Source organism: Chaetura pelagica, unplaced genomic scaffold (assembly GCF_000747805.2).
Source record: "Chaetura pelagica isolate M959 unplaced genomic scaffold, ChaPel_1.0 scaffold137, whole genome shotgun sequence".
Taxonomy (NCBI): domain Eukaryota; kingdom Metazoa; phylum Chordata; class Aves; order Apodiformes; family Apodidae; genus Chaetura; species Chaetura pelagica.
This window is the reverse complement of record NW_009953947.1, coordinates 2,157,132-2,182,479: the sequence shown is the minus strand read 5'-3', so window position 1 is coordinate 2,182,479 and position 25,348 is coordinate 2,157,132. Positions and strand designations below refer to the sequence as shown.

Sequence of the window (25,348 nt, the reverse complement as noted above, 5' to 3'; positions counted from 1 at the left end):
GCTCTTCCCAGGCTACTTCTAAATGCCGTGTCTTCTACTTGTTTATACTAGAAATTTTGCTGAAGGAATAAAAACCAAAATATATTTTCCTTTTCTCAGGACCCCTGTGAGTGAAAGTGAAGACAGTCACAGGTTTTCTTGGGTTTTGGTTGTTTTGGTTTTTTTGTCTGTGAAAAAGTTCTTTCCATAATAAACAGCATGCTCTACTGATTCATCATGGAACCGTTTATGTGAATTTTTAACTAGGCTTACTAAGGACACAAAGCTTGTACAATGACTTTATTTTTCTATCTTCTCCTGTTTGTGTAACTTCTTTAGGCAGTCAGATGCAAAACCAAATTTTAAGACAACTGAAAGACACTAAGTACCTACATGGTGATGATTTTTTTTGTGAAGCTGTTGACAGGTAGTGACCCAAATTAATATACCCACTCAATGAAAGGCAGTTATAAATGAATCCCTTCTTTCTTCAGAAGGAGAACAGCTGCTGGCTATGTGCTAAGTTCTGAGCCATCGTGGTGTGTACTGCTTACCTGACCTAGCCAAATAGTTGGGGCAGTTGGTAATATGGGTGGGAGGCAAGAAAAAAAATGTTGGGTGAGGTGAAGATGGACAATAAGGAGCCATGGGGCACTGGTAAAAGCCGACAGACTTAATTGCCTCTGCCCACAGAACAAGGTAGGCCTGTTTTGGTTTTTTTTTCTGTATTTTTATTTGTTTCTTTTAAAACATCTTTTAGGATATTTCTCTCAGAGTTGCTGTTTCTTCTGACTGTTCAAGGACAGTTGACCACTGCTTACTCTTAAGATACATAGTGATGTGAAAAACAGAAAACTTTAAAAATTTTAAATACCATGTTTTCTCCTTTGAGTTTGTTGGGCTGTTACACATAAAGGTTCTTCTTGCTGGGTCAGAGGAAGTGGTTAACTACTGGAAAAATTACATTCAAATTTGTAAGGAGAATGCAAAGAGTGTAATGAATTGCCTATAGCGGAAAAAAGAGTTAATAGTAATTAGGGCTATAATACATTACTGTATAATATTTGGGTATGCTCTACATGTACTCATAGAATAATGTAGGTTGAAAGGGGTCACTGGAAGTCATCTATTTGGTCCAATCCCATCTCAAAGCAGGGCCAACTTCAAATTTAGAGCAAATATGTATAAATATATAGAGATACCCATTATGTTGTCAAGAAATTTGGAAATGTGGCTTATGTTTGTGGGTATTTTTTCACTGAGGGGAGGATATCAGAGCATTCATAGGGCTCTTCTCTTGTTTCTTCATTTACATGTGTAAAGAGGATTTTTTTCCAAATTCACTTCTGGGAGTACTCTTTAAGTGAGATATGTAGTGTTCTTTGTTTGTTTGGGGTGGTCTTGGTAGATGTACTCCAGAGAGACTAGATGGCTTCTTGGAATGACTCCAAGCATTGAACTATTTGCAAGTACATTTGCTGTTCTTGTTCTTAAAAAATAATACAAAAAAAATAATTGCAAAGTGAAAGAAGAAATTAAAAGCAATATAGCATCAAATATGAAGTCATGCAGGCCTTGCATTTTGGAAGCTGGCCAGTGCCAGATGCTTTTGGGGGTTAGGTGGTTGGCAGATGCCAGCCTGGCAGCTAAATACTCTTCGTGTTCTGCTGTCTTAAGGGACAGTTTGTTCTGTGCTTACCATGTTGCTTTTACACTTCCCTTGGTATTTGCTACTGGCCATTGTGGGCTCGAGTTAGACAGAGAGTTTGTGTGGCCAAATACAGTCTGGTGATCTTTTTGAATGTTTTCTTACATCCTGGATTATGAAGTTTGAGACTCCCTCAGCTGTGTGTTTATTTTTTTCTTATGATTGTGTGTTTAAATAGCTGCTTTCTTTTGGAATCTCAGTAAAATCTTGGCTTCAGTGGCTTCCTTTGGTACTGAGTTTAACAGTCTAATTATATGTTGCAATATAATATTTCTCTGTTAAAATTTTGGCCTTGCTATCCTTTACGCATGGTTAATGAATGAACTTCCCTGTGTTATTGGAAGCTGTTGTTTTCTTGACTACATTTGCTGTGTATTTCTTAAAGTCTCATTTAATTTCTTCCTTATTTTTCTGTTCATACTTGCCTGTCTCAACAGGAGAGTCTTTCAAGTGGTCGATAATTTGTAGCCTTTCTTAGCACACTTCCCCCTCCCCCAGTGTTTTAATATTCTTCAAATAAAATAGATGCATTTCAGGTCAGATTTTACAACTGATCATCAGAGCTGTGCTGCAGTGTTTTCTTTGCAATTTCTCTTATTCAGATGTCTCTGTGCTCTTCTGGCTATAGAAGATTGAATGGAGGAGCTCAATGAGCTGCCAAATTTCCTTTCTAGATTTCAGATTTTACAGCTTTTATTCCCTCCCTGCCCCACTCATTGATATAATAAATGATACCAAATTCTGTTTATGTTGCCTATTCAGTGTTAAAGTTGATCCATCTTGTTAAGCTTCGGTAATGTAAGGTTGTCTTCTGGAAATGTTACTACTTCAGGTTTTCTTCTATGTATAAAAATAAATATAGTGAGCTTATTTATGGAAGATTGAGGCTTGAAATAATAGGGCAGGGTTCAGTTCACATAATTTAGGGACTTAGTGCTTCATAAAAATGCTAGGCTACTGGTCTAAATAGGGTGAGGAGGAAGGGGGAAAACAGCAGTAATTAGCCCAGATTAACTTCGTTAATCATACTTCTGAAACCTTTCAGGTGGAGATCAAGGATGTTTGGGTTGGCTGCCTCACTACTGGCAATAGTATCAGTGTTTATCTCAATCCCCAGTCCCTAGGTCTGTGGACCTAATTCAGATGAAAACTGGTCATTTATGTAGTAATGGTAGCCAGATCCTTGGAGCTCTTTACTGTGCTATGGACTCCAATGTTAGTAAAAAGAGGAATGGAAGCTGGTGACTGAGAAGCAAGAGGGGAGACTGGTAAAACTGGTTTGGAGTGGTTAAAACAGTTGTGAAGCCTTGCTAGGCCACCTTGACCTTCTCCGTTGGCTCTGTGTGGGCCTTACATGTTATTATTAGTGAGTGTTTTCTTCTGCTAGAAGCTCCCTTTTAAGAGCTCTGGGATTGAGCAGGAGTGTGGGGCATCTCTGTAAGCTAACATTAGCTGTCAGCACCTGATGAAGCAGTAGTGTGATACGTGTCTGTGTTCATCTTTCTCGTGGGAGTCTAATGGTTTGCATGCTCAGAATGTTGGAAGTCACGATTTCTGTGTGCATTCCTCCTGAGGAGCTTTAAGGTCAAACCTCTGGAAAGATCTATCCACCACAGCATGGATGCACTGAATGAGACCCTGAATGTCTGCTTCCGTCACTACAGGGTGTTCAGGTAGTAGAGAGAGCTAGAGGAACACAGAGAAAGCAGACCAGGAAGATTTAGTCTTGAGTTTAGTTTTGGGATTAGGACACTTCTATGTAGAAGAGAACAGGAGTTCCCAGATGAGCACTGTAGGATTTGTCTGCACTTTGCCTTGGACTGACACTGAACAGAAGAACTAGCAGACCAGCCGTGTGTGATCCAAGGAGCTTCTGCACACCTGAGCGGGCAATAAATAGGCTGCTTTGTTCAGACTAGATGCTGCTATTAATCTTTATTATCCAATTAATCTTTTGCAATGAAGAAAGTTGACCTCAAAATGTTCAGTCTTCTGGCTGGTTTTTGATCTGTGGCAATGTTTGCTTTTTACAACCAGCAGTCTTATTTAGAAGTCTTTGACATCCTTTCAGAGGCTCTTTGAAAGTCCATGTTTTATCACTTACTCTTGCTTATCAGTTAGTTTGACATGCTCAGAAATACTGATGGACTAAGACATGCTAATCCTTTGCAGAAACTGCTGATTAGACCCTATCAGATAGTCTTTCAGGTATAATGGTGTTCTATTTTTAATGATTGTTTTTAAGAGCTTGCTAGATACACATGTAGGGCTTGTTACCCTGCAGTTCTTTGCTTGGGTCACTCCAGAGACCTTTTTTAAAACACACAGGCGCAGCATTTGCTACTATATTCCTGCAGAACAGTGGCTGTTACAAGAGACTGCAGCTTTTTCTGACAGCTCAGCCACTTCGTGCCTCAGCTGCTTCAAAAGCTTGCTGGATAGCTATTTGTAGAATATGATGCAAACTTGGTCACTTAGGAGTGGTTTTCAACTTCCTGACTGTACTCATTGAGAAGCCATAACTCTGCTGTGCATTGCCTGGTGACAGATAAACACGTCTTCCTAAACACCAAGTCAGTATTTTCAGTGAGCAAGATTTATTGTTGCAGGAAATTACTGTTGCATTTAGAGACCCGAGGAGGAGGAAAGGAGCGCAGCATTTTATTTCAAGGCAGCCATGTGCACATTTCACGTGCAGTATTTCAGGGATTTGTCGTGAAAAGACTGCAGATATGTTTACTGGGATATGTATGTATGTGTGCATTATTCAGGATCACGTCACTTCAAATGGAGCTGTGAACAGGAACAAGTTATGTAACAAAATTGGGATATTTGCACAGACCATAAGGCTGAGGGCATTGATTCCAGAAATGGCTACAGCAGTTGCAACAACTGCACACAATGTTCTTTTCCCAGAACCTGAAATAAATCTCAGAAACTCTTGATATTCAACATTTTGCTGTTTCAGACAGTTATGTAAGTCACTGGCAAAACAAGTATTCCTTAGGAGACAGTTATTTTCTGTGGTACTTCCTTGGTAGTTTGCCCTTCAGATATTGAAGTTTTTACTGTGGAAGTGAAGATGTTTAATTTGAGCCTACTTGCCATCAGAATTTGAAAACTGATTCTGTCTGCACACTCTGTGCTGCAGCTGCAACTGTGAGAGCTTCCTGCTTTGGATGGCAAGTGATGAAGGGCGTGAGCTTATAAGGAAGAATAAATATGCAGTGGCAGAAATGGGATCAGATACAGTGGCTTGTGGGCAAGATACAGAGGCTGAGCAAATACCTGTTTTTCAGTAACTGACATCTTACTGGAGGCACGGGTAGGTATAGACATGCTACCAAATGTCTGAATGTGTCGTGATATATCGTGTTTGATGTGTCTGTGCTCATAAAGAACAGGGCTTGATACACAGCAGCCAGCACAGGGTCTGATTCATATGTTATTGCTGCTGTTGTTGGCCTGATAAACTCCTTAAAGAAACAGCAAAACTCCACAAACAGGTATCTAGGGATGTTTAATGATTTTTTTGCTAGTTGTTTGGGGGTGATTTTTCTTGGAGGTTTGTTTGTTTGTTTTTTGTTTTGTTTTTCAGACAGAGTGAAGAACAGAGTTTGAAAATTCATTCTCTTTTATAACCAGCATTTAGGAATGCCCATATCCAAATCCAGCAGTGTTGTTAGTGTTCTTTGGGGAAAGCAAGTATGTTAATTCCTTTTTATTTGCAAACTATCATGACCTTGGTTTGCAAGGCAGCAACTTGGGGGGACCTTTGCTGGCATGGCAGCAAGAGTACTTTTCATGCTGGCTGCTGAATATGGTCCTTAGGTTAGCAGTGTCTGATTGTTAAATTCTATTTGATTTTGGTTTTGGGTGGTGTTTGTTTGTTTGTTTTTTGTCATTCCCTTTGGCTACTTCAGATTTTCTTAAAGCTGGCTGAAAGGAACGTGATGAAATTTCCACTGAAAGGTGTGAACCTGAGAGTGATGACTTTCTCATTTGCTTGTATACAATTTGCAATTCTGAAATGCTGTTTTGAGAAGAGCGATGCATAGATAAACTACTTAAGCAGAACACTGACTGCATTATACTGTATTTGATGTTGCTTTTAAAAAAGGAAATGTAGGTTTAATGAGTTTTTTGTAATGCGTGTGAAAAGTATGTGTCTTTTGAAGCACTTCTTCAAGGATATAATCGGGTTCTTTGTGGCAGTGGCAGAATGCCCATGGATTTGAGTGTAGGAAGGATGACTCCTGGTATTAGTGGTGTATCTGCATTACATTGAGACTGATGTTGGTTTGTTTGTCACGGCAGAACAGCAGACACATAATTTGACTAAGTTGTTTATTGGACTACTTTAAAGTTAACTTAAAAGATCAAATGTCAACAATTTCATTATAATTTCTATGATTCTCTAATGTTAACTTCTATTTTGATGTTGAACCTGGAAATTGAGGGCTTTTTCTTCATAAAAGTTATTTTCTAGGTGTGCATCAGCAGGTACGATGTTTTACTTTGAAGTGAGTTTCTGTGATGCAAATGTTGCTGCAAAATTAGTATTATTTGCCACAGAATTTATTATTCTGATTAATTTTCTCTTCATACCACAAAATCAGTGAAATTATGCCTGTGATTGTGAAACTGTAATATTGGGGATCTAACATGATGGTAAAACAGTTCTTTCATGGAAAGCAGTTGAAACCGAGTTCTAATATTCTTATGGCTTTATGCAGTAACTTTGTTAAAACTGCCTTTAGCTTGCTGCTAAGATAAGTTCCTTCTGAAGGTACCAAAAATCCATGTTTTAAAAAACCAGACATTTGAGACAAATGGCACAGCTCTGCAGTTTTACTCCTGATGATGTGAAGAGAACATGCCAATTTCATCATTCCATGATCATAATGAGTAGAGACAAGCATGCACATCTTGACTCAACAGCTGGATGGTATCCTGACCATTCAGGTTAGGATTGTTACAAAGGAAGCAGGTTCCTTGAAATATATAGTGATTCATTTTGTTTTCAGGCAAGGAAAGCAACTATTTGTCCATGCTCCTTTGTTTGTGTTGTGTTTTGGATTGTCCTTTTGCTAGTTGAAACTGCTTAGACTTGTATATTCTTTCAAAAATTGTATTTATTTTTGCCTTTGTCATTATGGGGGGCACAATTATATTCTCACCTTCTGTCAGAGTTCAGAATGTTGTTTTTTTTTTCCTGTACCCTATCATTTAGAAATGCATTTATGTCTGACGTAGGCTGCCAGAACTCCGTGGATATGAGTAAAATTTAAAAACATACTTACTTTGAATGTAGTTAAATCTGTAGTGTAGTATCCAATCCTGTTTTACACAGTAAGTACTGCACTGCCTGAAGGAGCATCTGACTACCTGGAGACATCTAAATATAGATTTCTGTGGCTTTTAAAAAACTGCTCATTTGATTGCAGGCTGTAGTCTGCACTTACTTAAAATTGAGTATGATTATGCTCTTAAATGGAAAAGAAGTAGCTAAGAAACCCTACTTCTGAATAGGGATTACCAAAATCAGGTAGTCATCCATCTTTTGGCTAAAAGAAATAATGAAGTTTTGATCAGAAAAATGTTTCTCATTATTCATAGTATTAACTGTGAGTTTGATAGAAATGTAATGGCTCTGTTGAATGTCCCAGAGATGGTGATCAAGCTTTTTAATTTGAATGTTCTGTCTAATCTCTGAAGTTGGGAGTAATTTTTGTGTTGCTTTAAAGTCTTCAACTAGATAAGATTAAGTTAATCTTGCTGTATTTACTCTGCACAGGACATTATAAAACTGAGTGCAAAAGCTGGTCCCTGTCCCAGATGCAGGTATTTGACACAGAACTTGAAACAAATGGCTAGATCCAGAGATGATGAGAGGAGAACAAAGCAGAAGAATAGGCAGTGCTCTGTTGTGCTTGTGGATGCGTCAGCTCTTTTGATGTTTTCACTTTACCCATTTGGTACTGATGTGCCTTAGAGCCCAGCTTGTACAGCCTGACCTCAGCATCAGTATCAATACACATTGTCAACTAAATAACATTGACTTGTAATGAATATGCAGAGTTCTGAAATTGTTGCAATACTTGGTCTCCTGTCTAGGTGTTCAGTAAGCTATGGGCAGATGCAGTAAGACTCAGGACTGTTGCTTAAGATTAACTTGAATGTTTACCATTGATTTCTCATCCAGGTAAATTAGCTTCAGGCCAAGCTTATCATTATACTATCTCAGAATAACCCAAACCAAACCACAGGCAAATCCCAGCCCCTGCAAGCAGAAATGCTATCCAGAAGTAAACTAACCTTTTCACCTTTCATTTCAGTGCTATCTCAGGAATTGTTGTGTATCTCTTGAAGAAAGCATGTGGTATTTCTTTGTAGGGTATTTATACTTAGCACGCAGATCTCTGTTGGTCTTTTGAGACATCCATGTCATGATTTTCACTTTTCTAAGCATCAGTTTTGCAGTTGTGTATGCAATTAACTCTTTAAATATCACCAAAATAGACTCTATGGAGGATTTAACAGTTTCTTAAAAATGCAAAAAACATGGATAATCTAAATAAGAGCTCTTTATATAAATAAAATTAATAATAAAACTTTTAAATTGCTTAGAGTCTACAGTCCAGTGTAAGAAATTATTTTAAATTTAAGTTTACTGAAGCAGATTTTCAAACAAGCAAGCAAGTTCTGTTTTAAGCTTGGTACAGGTGAGAAAGAAGGGTAACCATTCTATGTACTATGCTAAGTTATATCAAAGGCTCTGTTGGGCTCCATGCTTTATTTGATAGAAATATTTTTGTATTTATTGTACCAAGGAATTCTTAATAACTAATAGTTGCTCTTAGAAAAACTGCTACTATTCTCAGAACCAAATAGGTCAGAAACAATTGTAGATGTTGACACAGTCAGGGCTGCCAGCTTTAACTGATTGAATGTGACTTACACAATGATATTATCAACAGTGGAAAAATTGCAGTGTTTGTTTGCCCAGCTGCACCAAAAGTCAGTGTCCTGATATTTCTGAAATTTGTTAATGACTGCCTAAGCTCTTTTAGAGACATTTCTTTCTATTGTGATGTAATTTTATTTGAAGTTTTATAAAGAGTATTGGACATACATTGTTAGAAATCTTAAATATAGCTCCTTCTGGGTATTTGATTTCTCTTTTTTGAAAAAGTTTTGTGAAAAGTGAAAATATAAATTATATTTATTCAAAATCCTCAGGAGCTAGTCCCTTTTTGAAGGTTTGTACTGTAGTGTATATGATACATATCCAAACTTACTAGATACATTGTCTTTAAAGTAGTGCACTATGTGAAATACAAGTACATCCATACATGTGTCAGGGAAGACTGAATAAATAGGTGTCAGTGCACAACTGAGTATTTTGGAGGGTCATCTTTTCTTTCAGAGAAATGTCTTGAAAGATGGCAGTGTTGATGTGGCTTTTGTAGATGAAGTATTTGTGGTGTGATTTTCATATAAACAGATGGTTTGATCAGGTAATATAATTTTGTGTTTTAAAAAAAGGACATTTTTTGCTGATGTACTATGTTTAATAAAGTGTCATGAGTTATTCTAATGCTTAGGCATTTCAGAAAGACACTTATGTTTTAATTAGTTGCACAGTTTGTTTCTATCCCATCATTCAGTTTAAAAAGTGCCTACAAATTAGTAATTTTTGTTTCCTTTTAATGAAGCAATATAAGGTGCAATATTGTTTTCAATATTGACAACAGTAAGATAAGTGTGATGTTTTAATCAGAAATATACCCCTTAGTCACATTTTTTTTATGAGATACTGATATTGGATGAATGCTTGAAGCATAGTTTGGTGTTTGGGGGCTTAACTACCTCTTCTCCTCACCATTGGTGAGGCTATGCCTGGGGTGCTGCATCCAGTTCTGGGCCCCTCAGTATGAGAGAGACATGGACATACTGGAGGGAGTTCAGTGAAGGGACTGGAGCATTCAAAAGCCACCTGGACGCGGTCCTGGGCAACCTGCTCTAGGTGACCCTGTTTGAGCAGAGAGGTTGGAGCAGGCATCCTTCAGAGGTCCTGACAACCTCAACCTTTCTCCTGGTCTATGAAAATATGTTTGCAAAGTTTTTGTGTTGATTTTTACCAATTATTCTTCATCCAGGAATCACTCGGATATTATGTTTGGAAAACTTGTTTAGTATTTTGAAGTAACTTATACTAACTTTTTCAAAGCCTTTTGCATAATTTGTTAGGAATTTTTAGCTTTGCAGAATAGATAGTTGTTTCCTTGCATGTTAAATGCATGGTACAGTCATATAAAAATAACATTCTTAAACTGTTTGTAAACATAGGAAGGATGTTGAATATTTGGTGGAGATGAAAACTTAAGCCTTTACTGTCTAATGTTAAAAGGTCACTTGTAGTATAGTTTGCCCTAGTGACTTCCTTTAAAATTTTTTTTTAAACTGGTATTGAGTACAGCATATTTGTTTACATATTTTTAAATCAATCATCAATCAGATGAAAGATTATTAAAAGAATTTAGATTTTTGGCAAATATTTTAACAGGTTTTTTTTAATTCCTTCTTCCTTCTTTCACTAATTGTTTCCTGTCTTAACTAGCAGTTTGAAATGTAGGTACTAAAGTAATTTATCTAACAGCTATTATTTATATAACAGTTATTAATCTGTTAATACCTGAAGCAATCTATTTGTTAAATATTGATTTTAGTTTTAGGAATAATACATTCATAGTTGAGACAATTTGCATATTACAATAAAATGTAATTTTGGAAGCTTTTAATGATATTTTTTTTATTCTTCCTTTTTTTTTTTCCTCTGCACTAACTTTGACTGACATGAAAGAAAACTTAAAATCAGTTTCAAGACAGGATTTTTTTTTGTAGGCTAGGAGTTGTAACGATAAGTTGCTTAGTTTATCAGAGAAAAAAGAAAGCTTCATGTAATAGAATTCTTATGAGGTTCTAATGAGATAATAACAGATCATCTCTGTGCCACCTGTGTTTTACTGGGAAGGATGGACATAACTGAGGCTTCTGATGTCCCGTAGCTGCAGGTTTGTAGTGGGGTTTTTTTACTTAGAGGAGAAAACCCAAACTCTTACTAAAATAGTCATGAGGCAAGGTGTAAATATAGCTGTTCAGTGCTTTGCAGGTAACGGGAGTGTTTCTGCATTCCCTGTGTTGGTCTTTCTATGTAAGCTGGAAGTAAAGTTCTGTCTTTTTCTGTTAACAGCCTAAAATGACTGTGTGAATTCAGTGGAATAAATGGCGTCCAAAGTGACTGATGCTATAGTTTGGTACCAGAAGAAGGTAAGCTTTCTATTTGTTTTTATGGTGACTTAAAAAAAAAAAGTTGGCATATGGTGTCTTATGTGTAAGTAATATAAATATAAAATACTACTGCATTATTGGTTAGTCTTATATGAGACTGAGTAGCTTGAAAATTTTCTTTCAAAAGTAAATATTTAGTGACTGTACCTAATGCAATGGAATAGCTTTTGGTCTGTGTTGAAAACTGCTTACTCTCTTGGCTACTTGTGCTATGGAAAAAGAGGATGGAATTTTTTTCTTTTCAGTAGAGTGTTAGTTATTGTGCAGGATAATGTTGTTTCTGTAGCACATAAATGTATTTAAATAGAAAGCAATAAGTAACAAGGAGCTGTGTAATCCAATCTGTAAAGACACAGGCTAGGGATTTTTAGAATTTAAAACCGATAAAAAACATAAGAATTGAGGGAGAGGTAAAAGATCTTATTTGGAGGTACATAGTTACCGTATCACCTGATATCCTATCCTTTGATTCATGTTTGCACATGGAAGACTGATGTCTCTTTCTAATTTATTATTTTGACAATTTCAAACAATCATATAATTAGCATGCCCATTGGCTTATTCAGTTAAATTCTTTTAAAAAGCGGAAAGATTTGCTAGATTTTGAGATGTGCTTCTTTACTACGATAAGATACAAATAAAGTGTGCTGATTTTTCTTTCCCTTGGTTCTCCATGATCGAGTAAGTTTTAAAAAGTTACTGTTTTCCTTGGGCCTGTGTCTGTCTCTTTGAGAGGATGCATCCAGTCCTTAGGAGAATGATGGCAATGGTCTTCAAAACAGAAGTTCTGGTTAAGTGCTAGCTAAGCAATAGTTTATTTATAGAAATAAGAAAATACTGGTATGCTTTGCTGAGATATTTGCAACTGTGAATTAAAGGTATTGTTAAAAAAGCAGAAAAATGCATTTTGCTAACTTAATTTGTACTGAACATTCAATTACATAATAAACAATTGAAAATTATTCAGAATTTAATGAAGACTGTTTTTGAACTGTTTACTCTCTGCCTTCTTTCAGTCAAGCTTTACAAAATATGTTTTTGTAGAACTATCAGTGGAATCGCAACGTGGTTTTGAATGGTTTCTTGCTTGCAGGTCAAAACCCGTTTTCTAAAGATTCTGAGGATGACTTATAGAAGATTCAGTGTAACAAAATTCAGTGCAGGATCTTCTGAAAGGGAAGAGCAATGCTGATTTTACCTGCTTCTACTCATTCTGTCATAAATGTCATTCATTCACACTTGTAGTGGTAATACTTAGAAGCACTAAATTGCATGTGTATTTCCTCTGGCCAGAATCTCTCGTGCATGCAAGATATGTTGGCTTTCAGATCCTTATGTCTCTGAGGTTTTCTCATTGGTGATGATGAGCTAGTCTTTAGATAGATCTTTAATGGTATTCAGTGTTGTACAGAAATGGTCTTTTGATGCAAGAGTCTGAAGTCTCTCTAAACTGGTAAGTGAAGTTCATGCTTGCTATCTGTTTTTGGTAGGTTTGTTTGTTTGGTTTTTTTTTAAATATCTGCTTTCCTGGCAGTCCTACAGGGCAAGGAATACCATATGTGATATGCTTCAACTTTCTATCCTCCTGATGTTAGGAAGGCAGCATCTTCTGCTGATGAGTCAATGTGCTGTGATCTTACAGAGGGCAGGCCTTCTGGTCTTGATATAAACAACCCATTCCTCCATTTCACTTTTCCCAGGACACTGCTCCTAACAGGATTACTCATTATCAGTTCCAGTCATTCTTTTAACCCTTGTTCTGTCATTTTTTTCCAGTTACTTCATCCTTGTTTCCATGAATTTCATCCATAGCAACAACAATATTTCTGCAAGAAGCCTCTGTAGACTTTTACAGAGGTCTGCTCGGCCAGAAACTGCCTGCATAGCAGAGTTGTGATGAGGTGACTCCTGTTACATTAGGAGAGGCTGGGCTATCTTCAGGAGGGATAAGGTCTTGCATAAACCAGATGTCCATGCTTTCCATGGTGTGAAAACAAATTAATTGCAACACACAAGTGAACTGGAGTCTGCCAAATGAGGAGACTTTGCTTCTTTTGGTAGGAGAGAGTAGAGTCTTATTGTGGAACAAGTAGCTGAACTACAGAAATGTTGCATCTCGTGCAATGGTCATGCTAATTAGATTTATTTCTTAGGTTCAGTTTATTGAAGATTTTTATGGATCAGGGTGAAAACCCCAGAGGGTTTTTTAATTTTGTTGTGCAGTGTGTGATCCTTTTCTGGGAGCACCTGAGCTCTTTCACTCATGTTCTTGATTTACTTATGTATTTATTAATTTACATTTCTTACATGGCACAGTATTTTTGGCCCATAGATTTGTTGTTTGCACCTAAGATATCAAATTGGAGAAAAGGAAGAGGCATGCTAGTGTTTAGAATTTTTTTTTGTCCTTTCTGATCCATTCTATGATAGCTTATGATGGTAAAGTACTGAACTCTGGGAACTGATGGCTCCTTTTAGGTTTATATTTTTGTTTTGGAGTTGTCAAAGTTATCTGACTTACTTTTTAGATCTGCTGATACCTCACAACACTAACTGATACTGAAAGTGGGAAGGGATCAAACCTACACATTTTGACAGTAAAACATTGTTTCTGAGGCAAGAGAGAAACAGGTTTGCAGTTAGTATTGTTCGAATTTATATGACTTTCCTGTATGATAAAATGAAAAAGATAACTTCATTTTGGGGAGGTGATTTCAGATTAATGAATTGGTGTATGAATGTCCTAAAAAAGAACACAAAGAACTTCTGATGTTTATAGTCATACATAAAGAAGAAAAAGAAATTTGAGTAGGTGAAGACTGCCTAAGAAATATTGAACAGATAACTTGCTCCATGTGTTTGTTTTCAATTTTAATGTATTTTTGGATGTACTTTTGATGTACTTATTTTATGTGTCTCTCTACCAAGTTTGAAAGGTCTGTTGGTTTCTAAAAAGTAAGACGTTTTTATATTTCTTTTATGGAAAGCATTAAGCAGTTGAGCTCTTCCAACCCTACTTCAGAGTTTTTACTCATATGACTCATGCCATTGTCTGAAGTTGAGCTCCTCACCCGAGGATGATTTAGTAATGTTTAATCGTTTGAAAGGTCAGCCCTATTATGTAAACTTGTTTTTTTGTTGTTGCAATAGATGCACTCTGCTTTTAGTTCATCGAGCTCTTGATTACTGTCCTCTTGATTACTGTCGTAACAATAAAGTAATGAATTCTTATATTAAACTGATAAGATTTCAGATAGTGTATTATACCAGCTTGTTTTTTGAGATGTAGGATTGCGTGGACATAGCTTTACTGCTTCCTGTGCTAGGTTGTATTTCCCAGCTGGTGGGAATACTTTTGCAAGGCATGGAATCTGAATAGTTCAATCCCTCTAGGTGCAGGTTGACTCTGTAGAAAGCAAAAGCAATGAAACCACTGCTTTGCTCGTGGGTGGACTGGGGAGTGGAGTGCTATGATATTCGTGTGTCAGACAGGGTTTGTCTGGCTTGTTTTCAACACTTTCTGCACCACTGGTTCTTGCAACAAAAGGGTGTGGCAGGGTTGTCTGCATTGCTCTCTGGGATGGTTCATTCCTTTAGTCCCAGACAGCTACTAAGCTAATATTCACGTGTATGCACTTGGTTAGTTAATATCCTTAAGACCATATGTATTTACCAGAATACTGAACTTGCTTCAGGTTTATAATGGAGGAATTTTATAGAGAAAACCATCCTAATGGGTCCTCTGAAAAAAATCTGACACCCTAGAATTATTTTAAACCATTTCAGTACCTTGCTGATCCTGATACTTTATGTATACTTGAAGTATTGCTTCACTAACAGTAACTGATGTTAAAAATAATAAAATTGTTAGTAATAAAAAATATGGCTTGAAACTTAAGCTTTTTTGGTGTTAATTTCTTATAATATTTTCAAGTTTTACAGATAATTGCAGACATGCAGTTTTGGGTCTGATTTCCAGTGGGGACTATACATGAATTTTCCTAAACAACTTTTTGTTTTTCAGTCCTCACAGAACCCTTGCTTCCAAAATGGAGGACTTTATACAAATTTGATAATGATATTGCAGGAGAGAATGATGATGTTCCTTCTCTTGGGGATCATTCTAGGGGAAGGCAGAATGGAACTTAATGAATTGAACCTGAATGCTGCACCTGATTGCATATCAGTTAACATTGCCAAAGCAGCTTTCTGACGTTTTGAGTGTCCCTTGGGAACCACTGTTAAAGGGCACAATAAAACAAATGAGATGTTTTCTCTCTAGTGGCTTTAAAGGGCAGAATTAGTGCTCTAATTGCATTGCTTTAAGATCTGTAATATTCTGTGGTTTACAGCTCATTAGTCCAAGATTATACTTGCCAAGTTAATAAAGGAGGAAATAAAAAATGATGTCAATCCCTGAAACCACCTGATTTTCTTCTTGGCACAGAATTCTTGTGATGCCTTGGTAACCCCGATATCAAAGCCAGTTTTTGCCAAATTGTTGGGTTGTATGGCTGTCTTACCTAAAACTTTGGATGCTGAAACTGCATCAGTTCTAAAAGGTCCACCTTCAACCACCAAAACTTGACAAGTGTTGGACTCGGCTATTTGTGAAAACACGAAGGGAAAGAAAAAAAAAGATTATGATATTTAGAAGAGTCTCCTCATAGTGCTGGGATTGGGTACTCAGCTTGTCATCTGACCGAACAGTGAGGAATTCCTTCAGCACCTTGTTTTGGTGTGACAAAACTCAAGTTTCTGAATCTTGTGCAGGAGATCACTCAAAAAACGGTGCTATAGCTGAACAAAGCATGCTTGCATTTTGCTGGCTGTTGGCTCCTGTGCCTGCTTTGCCTTCCCACTGACTTTCATGCACTTACCTGGTGAATTTGGTCAGGGGTCTAACCCAGTTAAAACTAAGACTGCAAATCTATAAGGAACTGAAACTATCTAATGTAGGGGAGGTGGAGAGCAAGGAGCTGAAGTCCCTTTCTCTAGAGAGGGCTTCTCTGATTCTTGAATTGTTTCATTATGTGTTGTGAAACTATAACCTATCCTGTTCTCCTCCTGGGTGATCTGAGATCTTTCAGCCACCCAGATGAACATGCTGGCAGAAGGAAAGTGTACTGTGGGAAATAGAAATGATAAGGGGGTGTGAGGGGAGTGCTGTTTTAAAATCCCAGTTGTAATACTGGTAAAATAGCTGGATTTTCAGTGGTGTTCAGGGAATTATACCAAGTAATGAGGGTGTCAGACTGGTTTTCTTTTCACAGTTGTGTCTTGAGACTGCTTTGTTTTATGCAAGTACATAACTGGTAAAATAAATTTTTTTAAAAAAAGAGTAATGAAGGTCTTAAATCCTTTACACTTGAAGAGTAACGAGTGTGTTAGCAGTAGTGTAGCCAGTGGGTCAAAGGAAAGTCTTATTCCCCTGTGTTCAGTTCATGTTAGCATCTAGGGTGCTGGCTGTGTCCAGCTTTCAGTTGTCCAGTACAAGGAATGCATTGGCATTCACTGACAAGCCCAGTGTAGGGCCACCAAGGTTGTTATGGGGCTGAAGCCTATGATGTACATAGAGGTTGAGAGATCTTGCTTTCGAAGCTATGCAGAGGATGGAGCTAGATTCTTCTCAGGGATTGCATGAAAGGCAGTAAACACAAATTGAAATGTGGGAAATTCTGATTAGATATAAGGATAAAAATGTTTAACTTGAAGTTAGCCAAGCATTGAGACAGGACTCCAGAGAGGCTGTGAAATGTCCCATCTTTGGAGATGTTTGGGTCACTAATGGAGAAGTCCTTGGGCATCCTGCTGGAACTGGACCTGCTTTGCAGAGGAGTTTGGGTTATAGATGACTTCCAGAGGTTCCAACCTGTGCAATTCTGTGATGACTGTAGTTTGAAATTTGAAGATGAGTAAACATTATCATAAGGGATTGTGTTTAACTGCAATTAATGTTAGAGGTGAAATCTCATTCAGGTTGTGCTGTTTCAGGTTTTGCTGTATAGAATCATAGAATCATTAAGGTTGGAAGAGACCGTCAAGATCATTGAGTCCAACCATAATCCAACTACCATAGCCACTAAACTATATCCTGAAGCACCACATCTAAATGCTTCTTGAACACTTCCAGGGATGGCAACTCCAACACCTCCCTGGACAGCCCATCCCAATGCCTCACCAGTCTTTCAGTAGAGAAATTTTTCCTAATACCCAACCTAAACCTTTCCTGGCACAACTTAAACCCATTTCCTCTCATCTTATCACTAGTTACTTGGGAGAAGAGACCAACACTGGCCTCTCTACAACCTCCCTTCAGGTAGTTGTAGAGAGCAATAAAACCTCCCCTGAGTTTTTTCTTCAGACTAAACAACCTGAGTTCCCTCAGCCCTTCCTCATAACACATGCTCTCCAAACCCCTCACCAGCCTCCTTGCTTTTCTCTGGACAGGCTCCAGGACCTCAGTGTCTTTCTTATACTGTGGTGTTGAGAACTGAACACAGCACTCAAGCTGTGGCCTCACCACCAGGTACCTGAATTTACCCCTCATGTCCAGTTCATGTCACTAGGAAATGGCCTAGAGTATGTGTTGGTTATTCCTGTACTCTCATTTAGTTTGTAGTTAAATAGGGCTAACTGGTGTTACCAATAATTAATCTGTAAAGAATGATACAGAAAAACTATTAATATATAGTTGATAAATGTTTAGTTCTGTATGATTGTACTCTGAAAAGATGGAATCTTTGAAATAAGCTTTGGTAAAATTATTATTCAGTGAAGTGGCTGTAAGTCCAGTGCTGTTGCAGTTATTGCCAGAAATTAAGCAGGTCATAAGTTTGCAATTCAAACAATTAAGAATAAAGAACTGTTTCAGTTTTGAATTGCTTCATTTTAATTTGGTTTGAGCTCTCCATTTGGGGCTGACCAGGCAGAAGGGAGTGGGAGTCCCAGCATCTTTTAGTAATCAGAGGTAAGAAATCAGCAGTGGAATCCAGAGCTCTGCACTTTAGGGTCTACAGCATTAATCCCTTCATTGTCCTGCATTTGACTAAAAGTTACAAAACGCTTGGCAATTAGCAGACAGTACAGTTTCTCTCTGTAGTTTATTAGCTAAGTTTATCTTACCTTATCTTGTCTGTTCCACGTATGAACCATAACCAAAATTGAAAAAAAAAATTCACCACTTTGAAAATGAAAAACGTCCTGTAAAAGAAAAAATCATCCTAACAATAGAAATCTACTCTTAGTGGAGATAATGATGCGACTGAGTTAGTAGATTATTGCCTTTGCTGCAATGGGTGTCTGTGTAAGAAATAAAATAGTGTTTAAAATAACATTTAATAATCCTGTTCTGAGTTTTGAGAAAATGAGAAATGTTTTGTATGTTATCTGAAACTGTATATTTCAACATAAACTAATTATGCAGCATTTGAAAATATATTTAAAAATTAATAATACTACATGGATAGAGAATATTTATACATTGATATCTCAATAATAAAATTGATACCTAAAATCATGCAGGTTTTTTGAGAAGGCTGGACTGTAAAAGTTAATAAACCTTATTAGTGTATATGTTAACACTAAATATTTAATAAGGTGTTAAACTCTTAATTCCCTTGGTAGACAGTTCAAGGAAGCAACTTTTTTTTTTTTTTAACTAAGCTCTGTATCTTGTGTCCTCTGGATTTGTAACACTATTGTGATGTTGTTTGTAAAAGTGTTTAGAGGTTGTAAAAGAGCAAAAGTTAACTTGGAGGTTTCATTATTGGTAAACATTAAAGTTTTAAGATCCAGCAAGAAATACTATGTATTCTTAGGTTTATAATCTTTGCTAGTCTGCTTGGTTGTAAATTATAAATGTCTCCTGAAATATTGATTGATTCCATTAGAATTGGAAGGCCTTGTGAGTATTGGGCTACAGGTTGATACCATCACTACATTAGCTTAAAGTGAATATCAGTGTCATTCACAAAGCTCAAATTCAGTCTTGATGCATGTATGTTTTGTTATGAGAAAGACACTGGGAGGAAATACCACGTGGGGCAGAATCCCTTTGCACTGGGCTTTACTTGAAGGAAAAATTAACTGTGTTTCAATAGCTTAAGTTTTTACTCAGACTAATTGGTGTTGATGTTATAAAACCAAACTGTACAGGTGCCAAACTGATTTTTAGATATATGGAGAAATGTGATCAAATGCTTTCTGAGGTACTTGAGTGGGTAGGAAGAAGTGCAATCACTTTAGGTAATTTCAAGAGGTATGCATATCTCTTAAAAACAGAAAACATTATGAGGAGTCTGAACTTTAAAAGGATCTCACATTTATTTAATCTTTCAGTAAAGAGCCAGCTTTATCAGATGAGTTCAGTTTTGTCAAATGTGTAATTGTATAGTTTAATATTCCATGCCAAGTCAAACAAAAGTTAGTTAATTTAGGATGCTAAACCTCTACTTTTCTGTTCAGAAAAAAGACTCAGAGTTTTCAGCCTTTGCATGTAATCCCTTATGTGCTAAAATTTTAATAGCTGCTTGAAAAATAGTTGTTAATTCTGCAAATACATAAAGGAATAGAATTCCATTTGTCTTCTTTACTTGGTGTTTATTGAAATATGATGTCTTGAGGACTGAACATGTTAAGGTAACTGGTTTGGATAAACTGGAATTTTGGCATTGAAGAAGCCTGGGATGCATGGTCTAAACTAAATATGCAAAAAATAACATCTGGTAGCTTTTATTTTTTTTATCTTATGTCTGTAACATTTTACTAACAAGTTCCCTAAAACAGATTTGTGTTACTTTTGATGCTTGGTGATGAAAGTTACATTTTAAAATTATAAGTTAGGCTCATTATCTAACTTGAATTACACAATTTCAAAAAGATCAAGGAAGATTTTTTGTTAATTGTTTCTGCCAAATCTTAAATGCTACAGAATACAAATTTCCATCTCCCCTTTTGTTAGATATTTTATAAATTAAATTAGAATAAATTTCTGTGATAGATTAAAATAGGCATGTTGTGTTGTATAGTTTTCTAAGAAACACCTGTTGCCAACTGAAGACTGGACTGATGAATTGAAAATAACAGTAGCAAGCTACTATACAAAGAGTCTTGCACTAAATCTTGAACAGACTTTAAAAGCATTAATTATTGGTACATACTTTAAAATGGGACGGTTTTTGGACCTTTGTATTTTGTACTTAAGTTTTTTTAAAGTTTACTGTAGAACTTGCAACTATAATGGCTGAGATTCCAGGGAGGGTCAATGGGTTCAGGTACTTAATTTGACTGGGGCCTTCATGTTGGCCTGATAGTTCCAGGCACAGGAAGCTTGACACCTGCAGAGGAGCCCTGGGGCCAGTTGCCTATTCAGGGAAGGTTGCTTTGATCAAGTTTTCTGTATGTTTAAATTCTTCAGTTTAGAAGTGTGAATGATCTTATCTCTAGAAGGCTATTCCTTAATTTTATTTGCCTTTAGAGCACAATTCAGCAGTGCTAGATGCTGTGCTTCTTTTAAGTGTCCTGCAGGTATGTACAATTGTCAAGAACTGCATGAATATCTAAGAGCCAGAAGCTGCATACAAACATTTGACATGAAACATAATTTGCAAATACTTGTAAATCAAAACGCTTTGAAGATAGAGTTGACTGGTGCTCTCAATAATTTAAAACTGGGAAGGTTTGCTAGTATTAACTAACATTCTTGAATTAATTCAGGAATGATGTTTTTGAATTTAATTCATACAGGTATCTAGCATCTCTGGTAATCATATGTTATAATTTAGCTTGTCAATGAAAAAAACTTCTCGGAGAATTCTGCAAAGTATGCTTCAACAACTGTGTTTTTCTGACATAAGGTAGAGCAGATAAAAAACAATAATCAATGCATATGTTTTTTACTTGGGTTGTTTCAGTAACCCTATTATTATTATTTTTTTAAATGTAGGAAATTAAGTGTGTCAGTGTGCTAGTTTAAATCGATGCCTTTGTTTGCATGTGTTTCCTTCTGATACATTTGCAAGAGAAGTACAGAGGCATGCTTATGCAGATGGAAAGAAGGGAAATGGCTTATCAGGTCTAAATTTGCTGTGCTTAGCATGTACACCTGCTCCCCAAAATGCTTCTGAAACTTTCTTGAAACAGAAAGAGGTGAAATTAGGTTGATTAAAAAAAATAAAAACATTATGAGAGATTGTGAAGATACTTGCTGTCTGTAATTATCCCTTTAACTCTTTCCAGTTTGCAACAGTATGCCTTTGTTTAATAGCCCTGTGCTCAGATTTTAACAATTAAAGGTCATCAGGGGTGGTTGACCAGATCCACTAGTCTAATAAAACAATTGTAAAAAAACATCTCCCTTAAAGTTGTTTTGGCTTGCTCATTTTACCTTCTGCTGGAAGAATAGTTTTATGGGGCAATGTTAAAAGAAAAATGTGAATGGCAAAATCCCTGCTTCTCATCTTTTTGTGGAGACAGAAGCTGCTACCTGGCCTTGAGGGAGAAGAAATGTTTGTAGGAAAATATAACTGAGTCAGATTTTGAATGTGAACTTCCTTGCCTCATATATCTTCTGGAATCCACCTTTCCCGGAATTCTTTTAACAAATGATCAGTCATTGGTCTGAAAGAAGGCAGCTCTTTTAAAGTCTCTTTCAACTCTACACCAGTTTCAGCTATGAATGGAATTAGAAATACAGTTTGCTTTACAGCTTTATTGGCACAAAGCCTTCCTTCCGCATTTGTTTCTTGCATAATCAAGAGGGACAATGACTTGCATCCCCTTTTCTGTCTTTGTAGAAATAAATCTTTTTTGGAAATGAGGATATAACATTATGCAGCACAAAAGCTTCACTTGTGGCACAGTGAATTTCATTAAAAACAGGAAGGCCTGAAATGTCATTTAAGATGTATTTAGAGAGGAATTAAAATGTATTTAGAGAGGAATTTGGAACTGCTAAATAGAAATGTCTGGGTGGAGAGGTTAGTCCAGATATACTGACTTTCTGATTGCTGGCTGTTATCTAGGTGGAGTTAGCTCTTAAACTTCCTCCGGTTTAATTACTATAATTGTAGTAAGTGCTTAATTCTGCCCAGTACAGTGCCTGACTCCCTAATTATTTTCCAAAGTCTACTTTTTTTTTTTCCTGATAAGAGATGCAAAGTATTTATAATTATTACAAAAAAGCCAATATCTTTTCCCCAGAGTTTTATGTTAGCAAACTATAGAAATTGTTTGGGTGCTTAGCTCTAGGGAATGGGAAATATTATATACATTTGAGAGTGAGTAATTCCATAATTCAGTTCACTTTTCTCACTTTCAACTTTATGTTTTGGACTTTACTGCCACAAATCAGAATTATTCCTCCCCCCCCCCCACTAGGCACAGATGCCTCAAGATTTGTTGCTTATGGTGAGTAGGTTTGCCTATTGGCTTTCGTGGATATCTTTTTTCTTTTATGTTGGATACTTGGTTAAAATATCCCTTTTTATCCAGCAATTAATTTTTTTTTTTTTTTAAATTAACTTATAATTTAACACTGAAGACTGAAGTGTAAAAGACAACTCAGAACAGACTATTCTGCTTTAAGGCATATGCACGTGTGCTCTAGCCTTTTATATCTATTGGAGTTTGCAAACTGGAACGAGAATTCATACTCTTGCTGTAAGATTTAAGTTTAAGAAGGTTTGCTCCAGTGACCGGAGTTCCTCTTGCCTCTCTCAAGTGTCTGGACTAAGCTGCTTGTATCAGCTCTCTGCACAGTCAGTAAAGGGACTCTGGATCCTGGGAAGTGCATCAGTCTCTCCCTTGTTACCTAAAAGTGATCTTGCACTTAACTACTCATAGCTTGTGATATGAATCAAACCCCAGATCTCTAGCAGTGTGTGCACATGTGTGTGCATGTGCCTGGGTGGGACTGCTGGGGAAGGAAAGGTTTTTAAATTGACATAGTAAAGGAGATAATTATTGAACATTATCTGGAAACACTATTTGCGCAGAATTCAAAGGAATCTGATAATCTTTGATAGCTTCTCACAAAACTCAGTATATTGTCTCATATATGGACTTGTTCTTACATGTCAATTTCCTGAAGTTTAAGGTTACCTTTCTTTAAAATATGACAGTCACAGAGTGGCTTTCTTGTATTAACAAGTGCATAGTAACTTGTTAAATTAACTATAGTTACCTGTAGTGATGGTTATTTAAAACCAAAGAATTAATCGAAACTGGTCTTAGCGCAGGATCAACCCTTAGTCTTACTATGGTTCTGCTCACACATAAAGTTTTCCACAATGCTGTGGTGAGGTTAAAGCCTGGGAGAAAGCAATTTCTCTTTATTCCATTTTTTTAATGAAAAACTTGCTCACTTATAGACAGAACTAAGGGATTTAAAAGATTATGATGAATAAATAGACTAGTGGCTTAATGAGAGTGAATAAATCTGGGAATAGGTCTCCTAGGAACATTATTTCATCAGTGCTTCAATGTGAAAAGTCCTGTTTCCTGGTCTTCCTTGAGTTTTGGTCTGTAATATAGTTGATTACCACCAGCCTGACCATATATTTTGTTGCTGTGCAATCTTAAGAGATAAGACAATGTAGCTGTAAAAGTGGGGGGAATGGGAAATATAGAGCAGGATGCTTTAAAAAATATTAAATTATTTGAAGTTTTGGGTCCAACTGGATGTCTATCGTATTTTCTCCAAAGTTAACTGGAAGACTGTTGCACATGTAGGTCTGCTCTCTGGCAGCATGGAGAATGGAATCCCAGCCTGAAGTGGGAGGCAGTCTGGTGTTCCCAGTCCTGACTTGGGCGAGTCATGCGATGAGGCTGGGGCTGTCTGCTGGCCTCTCCCTTCTATCACAAGTCATTTACAGGTCAGATAGATCCAGTGCAGCCAAGATGCAATGGAAAAGATCAAAGATTTCTGTGTAAACCAGTCTCCCCAAGGAAATAACCTGCTGGTTTTGTGCTTGTCTTGTTGAGGATAGATTTTTGACTGATCAATATCTTTTAAAACCTAATGTAGATTTGTGTGTGTGTTCTTTTTAGATTGGTGCATATGATCAGCAAATATGGGAAAAATCAGTAGAGCAAAGAGAAATAAAGGTAATAATATATCAGCATTTCCATTTTTATTTATTTATTTTTTGCCTGTTATCAGCAGTGGTGTCTGTGTTTGTTTGATGTAATATACAATGTATGTGGTGGTATTTAATACTGGTAAAGTAAAACCAGACTTCTGGAGTGTAACCAGATGTAACTGGCATATTATGCTCTATTTTACATAATTAATAACTCTGCAGCACAAGTACTGCATGTTTCTGTATGTCAGGACATTTTTTTCTTTTCAGTTACCTTAACCCAGGGCTTAGTTGTTTTAGTACCTCTATCTTTCACTTTTCTTTGTGATGAATTCTAATGTCAGTTATCTGAGCTCTCTTTACTTTCAGTTAGTTACCTTATACCTGCAGTTTACTTTTCCTCCTTTATGATGCTGTCATTGTTTTGTACAGTTTATTAGACTGGTGAGTACTTTAGGCTTTGTTTCTTGGAACAAGCAGTTTAACAGTGTTCTTTGCATTTTGGTTTAACTAACAGTGCCATCAGTGTCTGCCACACTGCTGAATGGTTTTGGCGAAAAATAAATCCTGTATGTAATGGTTTTATGGATTGTGTTAATTAACATTTTCATGCAATTAACGTGTTTTTTTCCCTTCAAATACTGCATACAAGAAGTATGCTATCACTGCATGAGTTTTAAGGCATTGTTAATTCTCACCATTAGCAAAATGTACATTGCTTTAGTTTCCCCGTGGGTTGTCTTTTTCTTTTCCTCCCCAGTACTTCAGTAGCTAAACAAAACATTCTGTGGGACTTGTCTGCATTATGTGGAAGCTGTTACTGACCTGAGCTACAGAGCTCCCCGATTTCTGTACAAAATAAAATGCTACACATTAAGTTAGAACTGATGATATTTTAAGAAGTTCTTCTAAACCTGATGCCTGAACCTCTGCTATGCTGTAAATTCCCCTTCTCGCTGACCGTCAAGTGACTGGTGACCTCCTCCGGGGGCCGGTATGCCCCCTCTGAGCCAAGAGCCCCCTCTGGCCAGGAGGGACCCTTTCCAAGAGCCCCCTCTGGGCCAAGAGCCCCTCTGGAAAGGGCCCCTCCTGGCCGAAAGCCCCCTCCGGGCCAAGAGCCTGCTCTGGAAAGGGCCCCTCCTGGCCAAGACCCCCCTCTGGCCCTGGGCCCCTCCAGCACCGAGCCCCCTGCTGCAGACACCTGCGGCTGAGCAGCCCTAACCGA

General features: G+C 37.0%; 1 protein-coding gene across 1 annotated transcript in view; it reads left to right on the top strand.

Annotated features, from left to right (window-relative positions):
• The first annotated feature begins 10,942 nt into the window (after positions 1-10,942).
• PHTF2 (putative homeodomain transcription factor 2) overlaps positions 10,943-25,348 on the top strand; it is a 54,087-nt gene continuing 39,681 nt past the window's right edge. The window contains exons 1-2 of the mRNA XM_010001792.1: positions 10,943-11,020; positions 24,092-24,148. Coding sequence (XP_010000094.1) covers positions 10,976-11,020; positions 24,092-24,148 — 102 coding nt within the window. The 5' untranslated portion in view covers positions 10,943-10,975. The remainder of the gene's footprint in view (positions 11,021-24,091; positions 24,149-25,348) is intronic.